We start from the raw sequence: 17,995 nt of genomic DNA on the forward strand, positions 1-17,995 counted from the left end.
GTGTGTTTACGCCTATGAAAACATAAATGTTCACTTTATATAAAAAAGAAAAAAGAAAGACTGTGATATCATTCAGGGCCCCTTAGATGCTCTGGTTCTGTTTGTCTCAGTTTCATGGCATCCACATGGAATTTTTACTTTAAAAACAATCAGCACATTTAGGGGGGTTTGTTTTTCTTTCTAGAATTTGCTGTTTATTGCTTCAATTTGAAACAGTGAAGCGCACATGATTTACAAAGGTTTTGCCCTGTTCATGTATGTATGTAAGATAAGTAGCTGTACCTGAATACAGTAAGCTTTCATTTGCACCTGTGTTGCATGTTGCATTAGTCAGTGACTTCATTACGCAGCCTGTGATTTAGTTTAACACAAATATGAAAACGTTTTGATGTGGCTACATTAGTTATTAACCTTTAGAAACATCAGCGCATTTTCTTCACTCGTTCTGATAGACATCGCTGTAATTATTTACTCGTTAATCGTTTATATCAAGCAGCAGCACAGCCCATTGAAGGTTCTTTGGTTTACTAATAGCCACTTCTCAAAAGGACCCTGCGTTGTCAGTGTAATTAAATGATTACTAATGCACTAATTAAGATAGCTACATAATTAGTTGCAGTTAATGGAGGGAGGGGGGAGGGGGGAGGGGGGGGGGGGGGGGTTAACACTTAAGACAAGCTTGGTATTTATGCATTCCTACAGCAGCATGCAAAACACTTACCTAACATACCAGGTTGTTCATTCAGGTCATTAAAATGAACATGTAACTTGTGCCTTTAATTTTGTGCTGGTATGAAGTAATGCCCACCTTCTAATTCTATTTTTTTCAGTATGAACTAAGACCCTGTTATTAGGGTGTTATTTGTGGCTTGCCTTGCTGACAGCAAGTGTTGGATGTCTCAGAACTTTTCTTATAAAACAGGTTATGCTAGTGGGCTACACTTTAGAGTCTCATCAGAACTAGAAATGGGAAATTTGACCCTGATCTATCATTTGAGAATATAAGGAAAGTTACCAAGTATGCTGTTATCATTTGAGTAATATATCTACAGTTAGACCTGTTGTGTCTGTGTCAGATGCTGAAAGAGTAATGCATGCCTTTGTTTCATCTAGAATTGATTATTGTAATGTGCTTTTGTCTGGCATGCCAAAACATGGGGTGTCTCGCTTACATCTCATTCAGAACTCTGCCGCTAGAATTCTGACTACAACCAGAATAAGTGAACATATTACTCTTTGCACTGGCTCCCTGTGCAGTTTAGGGGACTCTTGCTCTTTTACAAAATAGTTTTTCTATCTTAGCTTTCTTACTTTACAATCAGAATTGCATTTTCATTTTTAAATTCAAATTTTATAAAAATGTGTCAGTTGCTATTTCTACAACCAAACTTTAACAATTAAAACCCATTTTGTCTATTTTTATTTTTTTATCTGTTTTATCAAATTCTTTTACACAGTTTTTAAAAAACTGATAGGAAGTACATTTTCCTCTCATCTGGGTCGCTGACATTTTTACTGCTGTACCGAGGCCATAAATCAACAATGAACATTTCGATTTCTTAAAGGCAATTACGAGTATCAGCAGCATGTCTTGCGTAAACTTTATCTAGACCATTTATGATTTTCTAGACTTCAATAAAGTCTCCTCTTTCCATGCTCATGGGAGTGTGGGTGCTCCAGACGAATTGACAAACTGCCTTGTTTTGCGGTTGAGAAAGCGCTGCAAAATCCACAACTAGCGTGCAAAATGTCCCACAGTTAACCCTGACATGAAGGTGATCCGTGCAATGTTAATAGTCACCACTGTGCTACAGAATAGCACTGTGCACTGGGCTGTCTCTCCTCCACCAGGGATGGGAAGCAGTGAGACTCCACTGCATAACTCACACCTCACGGATATACAGTGTTCAATTACAGGCTGCCCCATAAATAACCGTCCAACGGAAGATAATGTCCATTCATTGTTGTTCTCTGTTGTGTCTGACAAATCCTTGTTTTTGATATTTATGTGTTTAACATGGATGTGGATGTGCTCAAGCTGGCACTGGAAGATTTGTGTCTGTTGTAGGAGCGAGTGTTTGTAGGAGAACAACCACGGGTGATTCAGATGTTTACAGATGCTATAATAATTTAAACTTATCTACAGTAGCGGCACACATTATTTACAGCAAGACTGTTGGGCGGGGTTGGGGGTTGGGGGGCATTGGGGGGGTTTGGGGGGTGTGTGGGGGGGGGGGGGGTTTGGGGGGTGGGGACACACACACACACACACTTTTTAGAGGTTTTGCTGCATCCAATGGATCCTGTCAAATCCGCTGGTCCACGGCACAAGGCAAATTAGCTTTTTGCCTGCCTTGGATAAAAATAGACCTCCGCCAGTAAGCATGACATCGCCTGACACTGTTGTTCCCTGCATTCTCTGACCTGTTTGATATGATTATTATTATCCTCCAGATGTCTCTTTCGTACAGGATAACCACATCAAACATGCGTGCTTGTTTCTGTACAGCACAGACTGTTTCCCAGATCTGCTGTGTGTGTGTGGTGATTGGGGGGGGGCAGCTCCACTGGGCAGGCAGGATTGAGCGAGTCCCTTTGAAGTTTGGATGTTCTTGTTCGCTTAATAAAACAGACAGGATCGCCAAAGCTTCTGATGGTGTGCAGCGATAAATAAAGATATTGTGGTTGGCCATGTATTATAAATCCTTATAATAAATGGCCAGTCTAGGGGTATATGTCAATGTTTCCCAAAGTGTTTACTCCAGTCTATTGCTCTTCTCGTACCTTTTCTCTGTTTTGTAAACTTTAAGCGATTGTCCTAGTGGCTTTTTCCTTGGCCTACGACCATTGAGTCCTTCACCATGCAATACTCGACCTATCATTGAAATGGAAATACTTTTTTCCCATATTGACTTATTGGTAATGACAGCAATCACCCTATGCTTAACTGTTTTATACTCTGTTAGAATGTTCACCTACAATTGAGCATTTTCTAGACTTTTCTAGAATTAGGTTCTCTATTACAATATTGAAATTTCTAGCGCCTTGTAGACAATATTGTCATAGCATCAGAGGGTATGAATACTTCTGAATTGGCATTTTTGGAGTTTTGCACAAAAAAATGTTGAAATAAATAATTGTAGACATCTATTTCTTGTAACTTTTTTTTTTTTCCTCAACCACAAAAGCAAAACGTTTGCTACAAAAGAGTTTTCCTAAAATTCTTTGTTTTGAGAAATTTGTAGAAATGATACATTTCCATTGGGGTATGTAAACTTGACTACAACTGTATGTACATATGCTGGTTATAGATGCTCGTTATAGCATCTACAATGTTACTGCAGCAACAAAGAAGGCCTTCTAATCAATTACATATTTATTGTTCTTATATGGTCCTTTGTTTTAAGGTACCAGCAAACTTTTACAATAAGCATTTGCTATCTCTGTTTTAAAACTATGGTTCACAACATAACACAGTGGAATGATTGCAGTAGTAGTCTGCTAAGAAATAAATAATAATAATAATAATAATAATAATAAGAGTAGTAGTAGTATCATGCAGTATTGCCACGTGTGAAATCTTTAACAATAAAGCCGAAACGAAAATGCTTTTATTTGCTTTGAAATAATTTCAAACTGGTTAATAGATTAGCAAAATAAGCTCATCTTTATACTTTGCAGAACATTTTGTTTTGTTTCTGGACTTTGCGATGCCTGCACTAATTGTCGTATCGACAATAACAATCAACCATTTTGTTAGACTTTCAACAAGTCTGACACAAACAATTTTGTCTTACTTACTTAAACCCTTACTTAAAAAAAAAAGAAAAGCTTAACATAAAGAACGGTCCTACTTAGTAACAAGTGCAGTTTACAGTGCCTCTGGGTTTCTGATCACATCAGATCAATTCAATTGGGGCAGCAGTGTGGAGTAGTGGTTAGGGCTCTGGACTCTTGACCGGAGGGTTGTGGGTTCACTCCCCAGTGGGGGACACTGCTGTTGTACCCTTGAGCAAGGTACTTTACCTAGATTGCTCCAGTAAAAACCCAACTGTATAAATGGGTAATTGTATGTAAAAATAATGTGATATCTGTATAATGTGAAATAATGTATAATGTGATATCTTGTAACTGTAAGTCGCCCTGGATAAGGGCGTCTGCTAAGAAATAAATAATAATAATAATAATCAATTCCAGATTTAAGTCCATTGATGGAAGTGTCTGACACATTATTTCTCTTGCCCAGCGCTTCTTTAACCTCTTCTGTATACCAGTCTGACAGAGGGCGGGTTCTCTACTAGTACTGTTTGCAACTCTCTGATTGGTGGAAGTATTATTGGTGATCCAATCAAAACAGCCAATAAAGCCCAAATAAATTATCTGTCCATTATACTGTATAGCCTAGGTTAAGATGTGCTCTCTAATTAAAATAAATAAATCCTGAACCGTCTAATTCCCCACCCAGGATACAGTCCGCGCCCCCAAGTTTGAGAACCACTGCACTAGGGGGTCAACGAAGTGAAGTTTTTGTAAAAAATAACTAATCGCAGCTTCTTTACAACTTGTCGCACTCTGTGAAGTCTTTGCAATGACATTCAGCACTCTGCTCAGCAGATCAGTTTGAACTGCTCTGCTCTCAGTTGACAACTCTTGAACTTTTTCCAAGAATGCTTGACTGGATTCAGAACAGAAGCTTTTATGAGCTATGGATAGATCAAAAGCCTTGATGTCTCCAAAATATCTCTGTCTCTGTTAAAATAGCTACAAGACAACAATCATGTATTGCATGCTACTCGGGAATAACATTGCTTATTATTATTATTATTATTATTATTATACCATCATGCCAGCTGGCTTCCTGAACCAGTTGCAGTCTGTTCTGATGACCCTAGCTGGTGCATTGGGTTTACCTGTGCAAGGCAGTGTGCGTTACGCTTGCTTTCCTGCTGCCTGCTGCCTGCTGCACTGTATCAGATGAGCTGTCCTGGCCTGTGTGGCAGTAATCCAGTACACTGCCTCTGACTCAGAGTCATGCTGAGGAGGCGTTCGCACAGCCCTGTCAGTTCATCACAAATCATATACCTCTGAACTCGTACTACACAAATAGCCGGCTGCAGGCTCAATTCTGTTGACGCACCTGTGTGTTTGGGGTGGTCTTTTGGATATTTTTCTCCCTCCTTAATTCTAGGTCCATTGGCCTTGATTTTTCTAAGTGTTTTTTTTTTTTAATATACCATCTTAAAGGACGTGAAATATGAAAAAACAAAACGTGGTTAGGAGTAAAGAAAAGCTAAAATCCGGGCTTGTATAGCAGTGTGGGGGAGGGCATATGCAATGACAAACTCAACATTTCATGAGGAAAGAAATGCACACCAAAGTGCAAAATTTGTGGTCATTTTTATACCAGCATCATTCCAAAAATTGCAGAAATTTCACCTAGTTCACTCTTGCTCAGAGAAAAAGAGTGGGCGCTGGTGACTTTGAATACAAAAAGAGTAATACTGTAAATGATTAGGAGCACACATAATGGGAGAATTAAAAGAAACACATATTATGAATCAGCCCTTAGAAATTCTGGCATGTGATTGGTTAAAACCAAAACCATTACTCCCATGACGCTGCTTACTGTTAATTAACTCCCTCAAATTACGTCATCGCGCTGAGCATCCTTCCTCTCTTCACACAACATAGCAACATGGTGGACAACCCACATCTGCATACCTGCCAACTTCTGGAAATTCAAAATCGGGAGGTTTTTTGGGAGCCAGCGAATTATGATATTAATACTTTTTTTTTTTTTACATTTTCCCTTGTAGAGGCGGGGGGAGGGGACAGTTGCTGAGTTAAGATATATTCATACCTTTTTTTTTTTACTGTTAGTGTTCTACAAACTTCACTTAAGGTAATAATGCATTACAAATGGCAATCTACATTATCTAGAGTTTCTTGTCTCTCACCGGGAGACGGGAGATCAAGCCTTTATATCAAGAGTCTCCCACCCAAACTGGGAGACTTGGCAGGTATGCATCTGGATCTCCTGGACAGCGATTTTGTGATGTAACAGAAAGTGAATTACAAAATATACTACAAAAGCAAACACTAAAATCTTTATAAAATCTTTGCTTTGTGTTTCCTGACTTCATAAAATTCAAACAAATCAAACTCGATGTAAAAAAAAAAATAAAATAAAAAAATAAAAAGACGTTCACAGACTCAACTGACTCCTCTGAGATTTCTCTGCCGCAGTGAGGAATTAAGGACATGTATAATATGCAAATTACAAGAATAAGTAAACCATTAACAATTAGTATTGGTCAGTGCAGTATTGCACAGTGCAAATGTAATTGTGTTTTAATAGCTCCGGTTAATAAAATAAGTGAATAAATAGATAATTAAATTAACAAAACAATAAAGTATCAGCCTGTTGTTGTTACAAAGGGGGAGGGGGGCGGAGGTGCCTCTTTTCTAAGTGACTGTGAAAGTGTCAGTCCCTCACCCTGGGGCTTATGCATTCCCTGCACAGAGTGTTATTTGATGTGGTCAGGATGGAATATGTCGCAATGAAGGGTTGAAATTACATGGAGCACCTTGAGGAAACGGCTGACAGCCTGTAGATGAAGTGGGGAGACAGGAATCCAAACAGCAGAGAGAGGTCCATCGTATCAGAGAGGCTGCAGGGCTGTGTTGAGAGACCGTGCGGGGCGGGGCGGGGGGATGCTTTATTTCAGAAGGTTGTAGCCGTGTGAGCCTGTAGCAAAATAATAATAATAATAATTGTGTATGTGTGTGTGTGTGTGTGTGTGTATGTGTAATATATATAAATTAGACCCTGATATAGATGTGATCTAGCCATCTGAGATTTCTATGTATCGGATAGTTTGTATCAGACGGACATGGCGTCTTAAGAAAATGTGCTCTGCTTTTTGAATTATTTTATTAAGTATGCATTATATAAAGATACACTGTTGGTTCTGTGGAAGATGCAAGTTGATTTTTCAACCACTCAAGGTCAGAGCGGCCAGGAAATCCCCTCCTGTAGCCGCCCTGGCCTCTCAGTGGTGGAGTATTAGCTTGTGTCTGACCTGCAGCACCCTATATGATATTTATAGATTTTAGTTGTTATATTTCTCCCTGGTCATGGAACAACTTAGAAAAACTGATGAGACGCAGTAATTTAAAACACAAAATGTATGATTATGTAACCGAAACTGGTTCATGTTTTACATAATGGGTATTTGATGACTTGCTGTTAATCCGTTTAACCAGGGAATTGATGGACTAATATGATGCGCATGGCTAGCCATAACTTGAAACACTCCATCATAGATATGCAGTAAAGCTCCAGAGCCTTGCTTCGTTTCTCTTTCTCTGCTCCACCAGCACAGAGGGAGGCTGGCAAGAGAATAGAAGAGCCTCCCTTCCTTTCTCTGCTCAACCAGCACAGAGCAGAGGGAGGCTGGCAAGAGAATATAGTGCTTTGAGTGACATACATAGAAGGCTATTATTATGACAACATAATCAACCAACTGTACCAATCTTATGTATTGAAAGTGAAACATCCTGGTCCCTAGGGCCCCTATCGGAAGGTTTGCTCCAGTCTTTAATGAACACCTGTATCCAGATAAAGAAGCAGCGGAATTCCAGCTCTGCTGTGCTCCCTCAGGTTGTTTATTCTCAATTGTGTAATGTTAACAGGGTTCTGTCATTGCAGGACCGCAACATATAACATGAAGATGAAAAATGAAAAGAACTGAAGCATTAAAAAAAAAAAAAAAAAAAACATTTACTGATCAAGAATAATCCGGAGAAGTGTATTGTGCAACACAAGGTTGAAATGCGAACAGCAGCACCTTTTAATAGAACCATTATTTTACTTGAAAAAAAGTTACAATTTTGCACTGTCTGAAAGCCTTGTAAATCAAGATGGAATGAGAGGGAGATTGAGGAAAGGAGAGAGAGAGAGTAATCTGCTTGCCTGATCTTAGTTAGGGCGTCTGTCCGCCTGGCTGCCTTTTCCAATTCTGGAGGTAATTTGTGCAACAGCACTGAGATCCCGCGACGCAGATAGATCAAGCCCTGCCCCTCACCTCCGTCTCAGCTCCTGCTACTGTCACAGAAAAGCTGTGAAGAACACAGCACTGCAGGGGCTCCCTGCCTGCTTCCTTACCTACCTCAATCCTTAATAAACCAGGGGCTCCCTGCCTGCTTTATTACCTACCTCAACCCTTAATAAACCTGGGGCTCCCTGCCTGCTTCCTTACCTACCTCAACCCTTAATAAACCAGGGGCTCCCTGCCTGCTTCCTTACCTACCTCAACCCTTAATAAACCAGGGGGTTTGACAAGATCTGGTCGAGCGGAGCCGCAATCCTGGAAAAAAAGCACATCAAGTGCACATGCATGCTCCAATACAATGCAGACGTGTCTAGTCTCACAGACCCCAATCTAAGATCAGTTACCACTCCCCTTGGATTAATACCCCTACCACAGAGCACACACTTGTGTTTCAGAAGACTTTACCTTGCCTTATACAGTAAACACATCACATTTCATTAAACCTGGAGGTCCTGCTGAGATTAGAGGTATATGACAAAGTCTTTAAAGCACATCATTGCTGTACTTTGCACATGTTGTACTTACCTGGATGTGCGAAAGCTGGATGTCAATCATGTGCTACGACCGGCGCAATTATGTAATAAACACTGGAAATTCAAGTCCTAGTTATGAATAAATTAATCATTTGAGAAAACGGGGTGTTCTATTAAAATGCAGGGGAAGACCCAGTGTTATTTATTAAGTGAAGGCACTGGCTCCCCTTGTGAAATGAACACGCTTCTTTCTTTGCTTAACAATTCCAGTCGGCTCGGATGTAATAATTAAACACTGAAGAAAGCTTTGCCAATCCCAATCTGTCATAGCATTGCGGTAGTTAAACTACGCTGTTTACAGGACTCTCACTACAGCTTAATGCCGGCACTTTTCACATGTGTAAAAAGGAAGCCTAAACTATTTGAAGACTGTGGGAAATAACAGGCAAATGAAAATAAATGTAGCACAAGCTCCCTCAAGAAGAACCTGGGAATTACTTTGTTGACAAAAGATGTTCTCTATAAATCTTCGGGGGAACTCCAGGGATGCAAAGAGCAGAGAGTGGGATCTTTCTGTTCAATCTAGAGGTAGCGCCTAGAGGTATTTCCAGAGCGAACCCCACACGGGTTTTTGGAAATGCATTGAAAACATGCTCTGCTGTAATGATGGATGCTTGTAGTGGAGTTCAAATCCTACTGATCAGCTGCTGACTTGGAGTCTGTGACCTAGAAATGGTTTATTCCTGTGGTTTATTACTATGTTTAATGAGACTCACCTGAGCTTGTTACCTGTACACTGTGGTTAATCAAGCTTGTTTTAAAACCTGGAATGGGTGAAATTGCTATGCAATCTGAGCTTATTTCCATCCCTGTAACAAAATTCAAGGCATTTCTATCATTTTGAGAGTGCCAGGTTTCAATAAGGCTCAATAAATCAATTTGATTTTCAAATGTGCCTTAAGGTTAAAAAAACAGTGATGTGAATTACTGAAGTTCTTCTCTGGGTTACTTCGACACACATGTGGTTTAACCTTAATTATCATTGAATGTTAACAAACATTTCTGGCATTTTTGTTTTCAGGCCAATGTGTGTGTTTTCTATTTGTTAAAGCTTATTTAAATAGCACCAACAGAACAGAAAAATACTGTGTGTCATTAAGTACCAAAAAAAATAAATAAATAAAATAAAGGAAATCTTTCAGCTGTATTTTTGTTCTCGCCTTTGTGCCAGAGTGAGTACCGGGGCTACCCCGTTGGGCTAATAACAATAATAATCCTGGCCTGGCTCCAATTAGGGAGGGCTTGTAGTCCCCCAGCAGCCTGCCCTTTCCTTACAATGGCTGGGGGGGCGACGGCGGGGAGAGAGAGAGAGAGAGAGGCTAGCCCCAGCTGTCCGCTCTGAATGCAGGTAATTACAGTAGAATTGGGGCCTGATTGTTTAATGTGGAGCCCTGTCTCTGCCAGGATATAAATCTCTCTAACCAGGCTGCCTCCAGACAACTTTTAATTGAGGCCCCAAAGTCGTAGCCGAGCAGTTGGATTTAACCCTTTAGAGGTCAGAGCGTGTCAGATTCCAATTGTGATTAATTTTTAACCCATTTTTTCAATGATGTTACATCTACAGTCAGGAATAGGACTGTAGAGATGTAACTTCTAGAATGCAATTAGAGACCGGTTACAAGCATACATGCTGTATACTCATTTCAGTGATGATAACATGATCATAGATGTTGTTACTGTATATTACAAGGACTGTAGTATTGACAGGTATTCAATAAATCCATTCATTAATATGTTGATTTCAAAACAAGAAAATCTGACCTTCCATCACCTTTACAACAGAGTACCAATCAATGGCAATTCACTTCCACACTGTGTTTTAAAAGCCGATTTATATTAGAGAATATTTTCCTCTCATACAGGGCCCTGACATTTTTTACTGCCGTACTGGCATACCGAGGTGGTAAACTGACAATGAAAAGTCTGTTTAAATATGCTTTGCCAATTTAGGTGGTGCATCACCCTAAGTCTCATAAACCTGTTTCATCACACATCCCTTTCCAATGTATTTTCTGTAGGTCAGTGGCTCTTTTCAATCCATTTCTTACCAGGTCTTTAATGGTTTATTTCAACTCTAGTGTTCAGGTAAGAGATTCAGGTCGCCCATAGTGAAAGCACAGCAGAGTGTAATAAAGCAGAGTGAAAGCATGGTGAAGCGTAGGAAAGCATTGTACAGTTATTGATTTAAAGAATAGACCCTTTATTATTATTATTATTATTATTATTATTATTATTTATTTCTTAGCAGACGCCCTTATCCAGGGCGACTTACAATCGTAAGCAAATACATTTCAAGTGTTACAATACAAGTAATACAATAAGAGCAAGGGTATCCTAGAGGACCACAGGCAGGTTACAATTCACAATCAGTCGTTTGTACAATAAACATATACTACAACTATACACCATGAGCTGAATACAAAGAAAAAATTATTTATATCTTTTATTTTAAGTGTTGCAATAACAGACCCTTTAAAACAGGGAGAGTGACACTTACCCTTATGTAAAGTCCAGAGAGGTATGGTAAAGCATATTAAAAACATGGCACACCATGATAAACTATGTTAAACTATGAATGTGCAAATTTACCGTGGTGTAAACTTGGGTGGATTGGAATGGATTGCAAGTGCTTCAGGGGACGACCAGTGGGTTAAGTGATTTAAAAACAACAAAAAAAAAGACATCAACAAGCTTGTTCTAAAAACAACACTGTGTTCTGTAACAGTAAGACTTTAGAAAGTCGTTGCTGCTGTTGTTATTAATATATATTTTTTACATTATCAGGGAAGCCACAGGCTGCCATGATGGCTGTGCGTCGATGTGGTCTGGTCAGAAGTCTCCTGCTGTCTGTGTTGCTCCTGCTCTCTGTCAGTCCAGGTGAGTCTTGAGCACCTCCTAATGCAGTGCTGATGAAGCTGTCTCTCTGTGTGGCAGCTTCACGCACGCTGCCGTGTAAACCAGCAGACACAGGAGGCATCGCCGATGAAACGTACAGCTGGACGCCGCAGAAACTTATTAAGCAGCTGCCAGTGCTGCTTTACATCAAAGCACAGTGTGGGTAGAACTGAGCTTTCACAAACAAGCAGCTTTATTGAAGAGGCGCTCGGCCCCCATTAAAGTGACACATTACTGCCTGTCTCCCTCTCCGCTGGGGAAACCTGTATCTTCTTTAAATGTGAAAATACTTCTGACGGACTCCCATTGCATACCAGTTTAATCCACTCCTGGTTTTACTGAGCTTGTTACCTACACGCTATGGCTAATCAATCATAGTAAAATTTTAGATCAATTGAATAGACCCCATTATCTCTGTAATTCAAATTGAATCTCGGCCCCAGTATTTTGACGTTAAGGATGAATCGTTTAACAATTAATAACAAGATCGCCAAGAAGAGGCTAATATAAAATCTCCTTCTGTTTCCTCCTCAGCCATGACCTTTAATCGTCTGCCTTACTTTCTCAATTACTTCTTCGACAACTTCTTCCTGATCTACGAAGACACCCCAGTAGGTAAGTGGTCACGCAAGTAAAATGTTAAACAAAAAGTATATTCAAATGTTTCAATTGTTAAGTCAAGGATGTGACACTTACAAGCTGGAGAACAAAACTCAGCCCTACCCCACACAGCTTTTTCACAGCTCCTGGTTGGCTGTAAGCAGCAGGTTGTGCTTGCAAATCAGGCTCTGTGCATAGTTTGGTGCCACTTTGTATGAAAGATTAACACAAGGAAAAAAATACTTTATTAAAACCAAAAATGCAGGTGTTGGTAACATGTGCTTTTTTCAAAACAAAAAGTCAACCTGTATCAAAACTGTAGCGAATGGGAGTGCAGGGCAGATAAGAAACAAGCAGTAAATCATATCCATTTGATATTAATCCCTTTTAAAGAAATACACATGTCAGAACGCAACTGACAAGAAGGCAATCTAATTGTTTAAAGTTAAAGCGATTCTGTTTCTCTGTTGGTCTGCTGCTGTAGTGTTTTTTATTTTTTTTGTCAGATGCCATTATACAAAAGGAACAGATTTTATTTATATTTATGGCTGATCTGTTACATCATGTCCTTCAAGCAGCATCCAGCCCATTGGGGGTGGGGGGGGACAGGGACGGACAAAAAGGGAACATACACCAATCGCTCACTACTTAAAAAACTGGCAAAAAATCTGCATCCTAGATTTGTTACATTTACACTGGCACTGTGTTGTGACTATATATTAATGATCTGTCTCAAACAAAAATGTATTAATAATAAAAATGGTTGGGGCTCCTGAGTGGCGCATCCAGTAAAAGCACTTGCTATAGTGCAGGATGCGCTCTATAGCCTGGACGTCGCGAGTTCGAGTCCAGGCTATTCCACAGCCGACCGTGGACGGGAGCTTCCAGGGGGCGGCGCTCAATTGGCCGAGCGTTGCCCAGGGGTAGAGAGGGTTAGGTTGGCCAGGGTGTCCTCGGCTCACCGTGCACCAGTGACCCCTGTAGTCTGGCCGGGCGCCTGCGGGCTTGCCTATAAGCTGCCCAGAGCTGCGTTGTCCTCCGACGCTGTAGCTCTGAGGCAGCTGCACGGCGAGTTTGCAGTGTGTAAAGAAGCGGGCGGCTGACGGCACACGCTTCGGAGGACAGCATGTGTTCATCTTCGCCCCTCCTGAGTCAGCGCAGGGGTGGTAGCGGTGAGCTGAGCCTAAAAAATAATTGGGCATTTCAAATTGGGGAGAAAATAATCAAAAAAACTAATTGGCAACGACTAAATTTAAAAAAAATAAATAAATAAATAAATAAAAATGGTAGAAGGAGCCATTTCTCTTAAGTTGTGAGGGAGGGAGTAGTTCAGTCTCAATGCCTCACACCCACCCTGTACTGGAGGGAGCACCCTTTTTCTTAGGGATAAGGAAGAAGTTCAATCCCCATGCCTCAAGCCTGCCCTCGACTGGAGGGAGCACCCTTTGTCTTAGGGGGTGATGGATGGAGCAGTTAAATCTCCATGCATGAACACATTTTGACTGCAGTCGGTTTTTCATACAAGACTAGATAACGGCAGTGTTTTTATTTACAGTACGATACACATTTTTGAGCTCTGACCCTGATGTTTAGGTCACGGTTTAGTTAAGTACCGTTAATTATCTGTTCAGTATTTCATTGAATCAGACGTGCAATTCAAGTTTGATGCACAGCCACGCTGGTTAATGATTCATTACTCTTTAGTGTGGAGCAGCTGTAAACTGCAGATAATAGTTGCTGTATTCATTTTATTCAAACTTCCTTCTCCTAACCCTTCTACAAATTTCCCATAGTAAAAGCATTTATTAAATTATTATTTTGAATCCTAATCTATTTATAATAAAACAGTAAAGCAGAAGTATATTTAATAACATGTTTATAGATTGTATATAACCATTTATAAAGGATCCCTAAAATAGTGTTACCAAAATGGTATTTGAAAGATCATTGTGCAATCTGTCCGTCCATCTGTCTGTCTCCATTTGCTGTGCTGAGAGTTTTTTAAATTACTCAGTCAGCAACTAGGTGGGATTCATTTACAAAAGTTGTGTACTATCATTAAGAGATTACACACAGTCAGCAATCATCATCAAAGATTAGGGTTAGTGTCACATACCCCTCTGTGAAGTTAGCGCTACTAGAATGCTACGTAGTAAAGTAAGCAGTGATTAGGCATCTACTAGGGGGACTTGAATGAGTTGCAGTACATATCCAGATCCCTTAATTAGTTCAGTACTTACTGATTAAATACTAATTACATTTTAAAGCAATGGTGTCAGTTGCTAGAAGCAAGTCATTAAAATTCCCTTCCACATTTAACCACATACTGTACATAATTTCATTTGCCCTAATTTTTGCTAGATGAGCAGAAGGGGAAACAGGGAGATTTTTTTTTTTAAACAATGTTCTGTTGGGTTACTGCATGGGTGCACTTTGTTATTTAAAGCGACAGTTCTAGTGCAAGCATCTAAGATTTGTTTTTAATCTGCACTGTCCCACAAGCGTTTTCAGATTAATGCCTGAAAATATTTATTTTTTGAGGCCAGAAAGAAAGGAAGCACTTGTGGAAAAGTGGTTTGCAGTGCGCAGGTGTAGAGGTGATGTGATTATGAAACAGAAGACAGACAACAAAGTTCACTGTCCAAACAATACGTTTATTTATAATCCTGGTCTGGCGACCGCAAAGAATAGTCCCAGGCAATACACAGCAATGCGTATTGCACTGTTCCAAACGATGGATTTTCAGTCCCAAATAATAAACACAGTTCGAAAGAATAAAACACAGTAGAACACACACAAAGACACACGATCACAAGTCCAGAGATAGTGCTAAAGTGCTTGTGGTGAAATACAATTCATTTGTGCACAGTTGTGAAGTGTTGTCCAGGTTTAGTGCTGGCCTGTAGCAACAGCTCCAGATCGCGTTAGCCATCTAATAACAAACAGTGTAATTAGACACGACAAACAAAACACTCATGGTTAAATCACAGTTCTCCTTTCACAGTTTCAGTTTAATTATAACAAAAGGAACAGATCACCTAGCCACGTCCCCTTTTGTACTGTCAGTCACGCCCCCTTGGTAAGCGAGTGCTACCGTTTCTCCTCCAATCCACGGTTGCCACATCACTTTCCCTCTGGAGCGATGACTTGGTGTACCGTAGCGCCACCCCCTTTCAAGATGGCTGACTTCCACCTAACCTTTGGAATGAATTGTCTGACCATCCAGTCCGAGGCACTCTGTTCCCTTTACACAGCGCCCTCACAGGTCGGGAGGGAGATTTATAACAGAGATTCATTCTTTCTCTGTCACAGCACTGTTCCTTTAAATCTTATACATGTAATACATGTGTATGCAACCATGGATTTGGAGAGAATCCCATATGGAAAGACATAATACACAGTATGTCCAAGTTATATAAAATACGTTTCATAAATGTGAAATGTAGGCACAACATATCTATTGTAAAGCTATATATTTTAAATGTATGAACCATATAGCCCATATATTAAATGTTTGTCTTTGATGCTCTAGGTTGTAGACCAACCTTTTTTTTTTATATAAAAGAGACTTTTTATATAACCAGAACTTTGTCTAGATGAGAAACATTAACAGCTTAAGTGGGGCTCGGTACCCTATTCATCTTCCAGATGCATGAGTTTTTTTGCCATGCTGTTGCCCTAATGGTGATAGAGGTGATGCAGCTCTCTAATCCTCTGGTGAATCATGCCTTTCACCTGTGGAGGCCTGGGTTATGAATCCGGCTTTGCATGTCCCAAGTAGGACTGCCCTGCTTTTGCTTAGCTGTCTGAGATCTGAACAGATCACAATCCAAGTCTGTTTCACTGCCACAATTGTTTTTAGCATTTTTTTTCTGAGAGCTGATTATAATAAAGAAAATCAGAAACTGGAACAATAATGATTTACATGGATCAGTGGTGTCCATAAACAGATGATTCATCATTGTGTATTGCATTTCACATTGAGTCACATTGCGTGCACGGTGCTGTAACAGAGGGTGACATTCCTTACCTGCTTGTGTTAGAGACTGATACTGTACCGAGAATAAAAGCACACCTGGTCAATAATTCAGTGAGATCAGGGAGACCAGCTGAGTTAAGGTCAGTGGATAATTAGACTGTATTATATCACAGTATAATATAATATGAGACTGCTATTTCCTCCACTTCTCCTCCCTCACTTTCTCTGCTACATGTATATTTCAGTTTTTACTGGCAAGAGCTTTATAGGTTGTTTTGTTTGATTGTTAGTTTTTTTAGGTCAGGTGGTGAAAAAAAAACAAAGGTCCAAAGAAAAACCGTGCTTTACATTTGGTAGATCGATCTACCAAATGTAAAGCACAATGCCATTGTGCTGATACAGGTTGACTTTCTGTTGTGAGAATGCACAGTGTAAAGACGTGAGCTGAATAGTCATGTAATTACATTGTAATGACTGGGTAACTGCCAGGGGTCCCTGGTACATGGTAACTACTACGCCTGATGTAATTACATGGTAACAACATGACCTACGTGGTTGCACGCCATGTTAGAGCAGGACACATTTGTAGTTATAACCTTGTTATTACGTGGGTATGCATACCCTGTAATCTTAAGTGCTTTCAAAATGAAGGCACATAAACTTAGAGAATTCTCTCAATCACACAATGAAGGGTTAACAGTCTGTCCACCAGGCCTTTCAAATGTCTGAAAGAAGAAGAGAACATTCCAGATGTTTTATCGTAACTTTAAAAAAAAAAAAAAAACAATAAATAAAAAATGATGAGGTAAAACTTGAAAAGAATGTCAGTTAAGTAGACTTGCCTGACATTTCTGCCAGTGCCTTTATTAGCTCCCTGATGAAGGGACTTGAAGCTGAAGAGCTCCAGATCATTCTGGTGCCTGCGCAGTTTCTTCTGAGTCTGGAGGAGTGTTGTTTGCCTCAGGTGTCTTATCTCAGGGTCTGGAGACTTTGATATGTGTGAGAGAGGCTGAGAGAGCAGTAGACCTTTGAATTGAGCTTCTCACATAAGCGGACTGCACTCCACTAGCAGTGTGTATCTGTGTGTATATGTGTCTGTGTGTATATAGAGCATGTGTGTGTGTGGCTGTGCTTATATTCGTGTGTGTGTGTGTGTGTTTGTGGCTATATGTGTGTGTATATGAGTCTGTGCGTGTGTGTTTCGTCTTTGAGATTGTATGTATGTGGGTGTAACTTTCTATATTTAATATACCTTCTGTTTCATAACTACTGCAGTAAATCAAACGCTATTTTTCAATAAATGTGTCTCTCCTGACAAATTGCCACATACCTTTGTCACGTGGGATTAATCGATCGGGTGGCAGTTTTACGCACCTTGACCACGGTTCCAGGTGGGGGGTATCGTCACTGGATTCAGTATAGAAGCAGGTCCTGTGTTTGTTTTTCTGAACATGAAGAAGATGTTGAGAATAACATTACTGCTGTTCCGGGTCCTCTTCATATTAACTTGGTGACTTGTGAGTTGTTTAAAGAATCCTGTGTCTCTTAGCAAAATCAAATGTGGTTAAAGTAGAGATGCATGATCTTGAAATGCTTTTTTCACATCCTGCTTCAGAAACAATGATGACAATGTAGCCCTTGGACAGGTATCCAGCAAGTGTAGACATCATCTGTGTTACCATCTTTATTATTTACTTGTTGGGATTCGATAGCGCTGTTTCATTCAGTATGTTTTATATCTGTAAGGTAATGTAATCTGGTTCTTAACTGAACGCAGCCTCTTTTTACCGTAGCAGCAGAAGGTAAGCAATGTAAGACATACAACTCGTCTGTCTCTTGATGGAATGAGATTATCATTTTCCCATCAGTTACTG

The 17,995-nt window shown here is 40.0% G+C and overlaps 1 protein-coding gene across 7 annotated transcripts in view; it reads left to right on the plus strand.

The window, feature by feature from the left end:
- Positions 1 to 17,995, plus strand: part of LOC117417697 (cadherin-23) — a 162,693-nt gene that overhangs the window by 2,635 nt on the left and 142,063 nt on the right. For all 7 annotated transcript variants that reach the window (XM_058985168.1, XM_058985170.1, XM_058985172.1 and 4 more), the window contains 2 exons: positions 11,432 to 11,524; positions 12,077 to 12,157. In XM_058985168.1, coding sequence (XP_058841151.1) covers positions 11,449 to 11,524; positions 12,077 to 12,157 — 157 coding nt within the window. In that variant the 5' untranslated portion in view covers positions 11,432 to 11,448. The remainder of the gene's footprint in view (positions 1 to 11,431; positions 11,525 to 12,076; positions 12,158 to 17,995) is intronic.

The sequence above is a fragment of the Acipenser ruthenus genome, chromosome 13, assembly GCF_902713425.1.
Source record: "Acipenser ruthenus chromosome 13, fAciRut3.2 maternal haplotype, whole genome shotgun sequence".
Lineage (NCBI taxonomy): Eukaryota > Metazoa > Chordata > Actinopteri > Acipenseriformes > Acipenseridae > Acipenser > Acipenser ruthenus.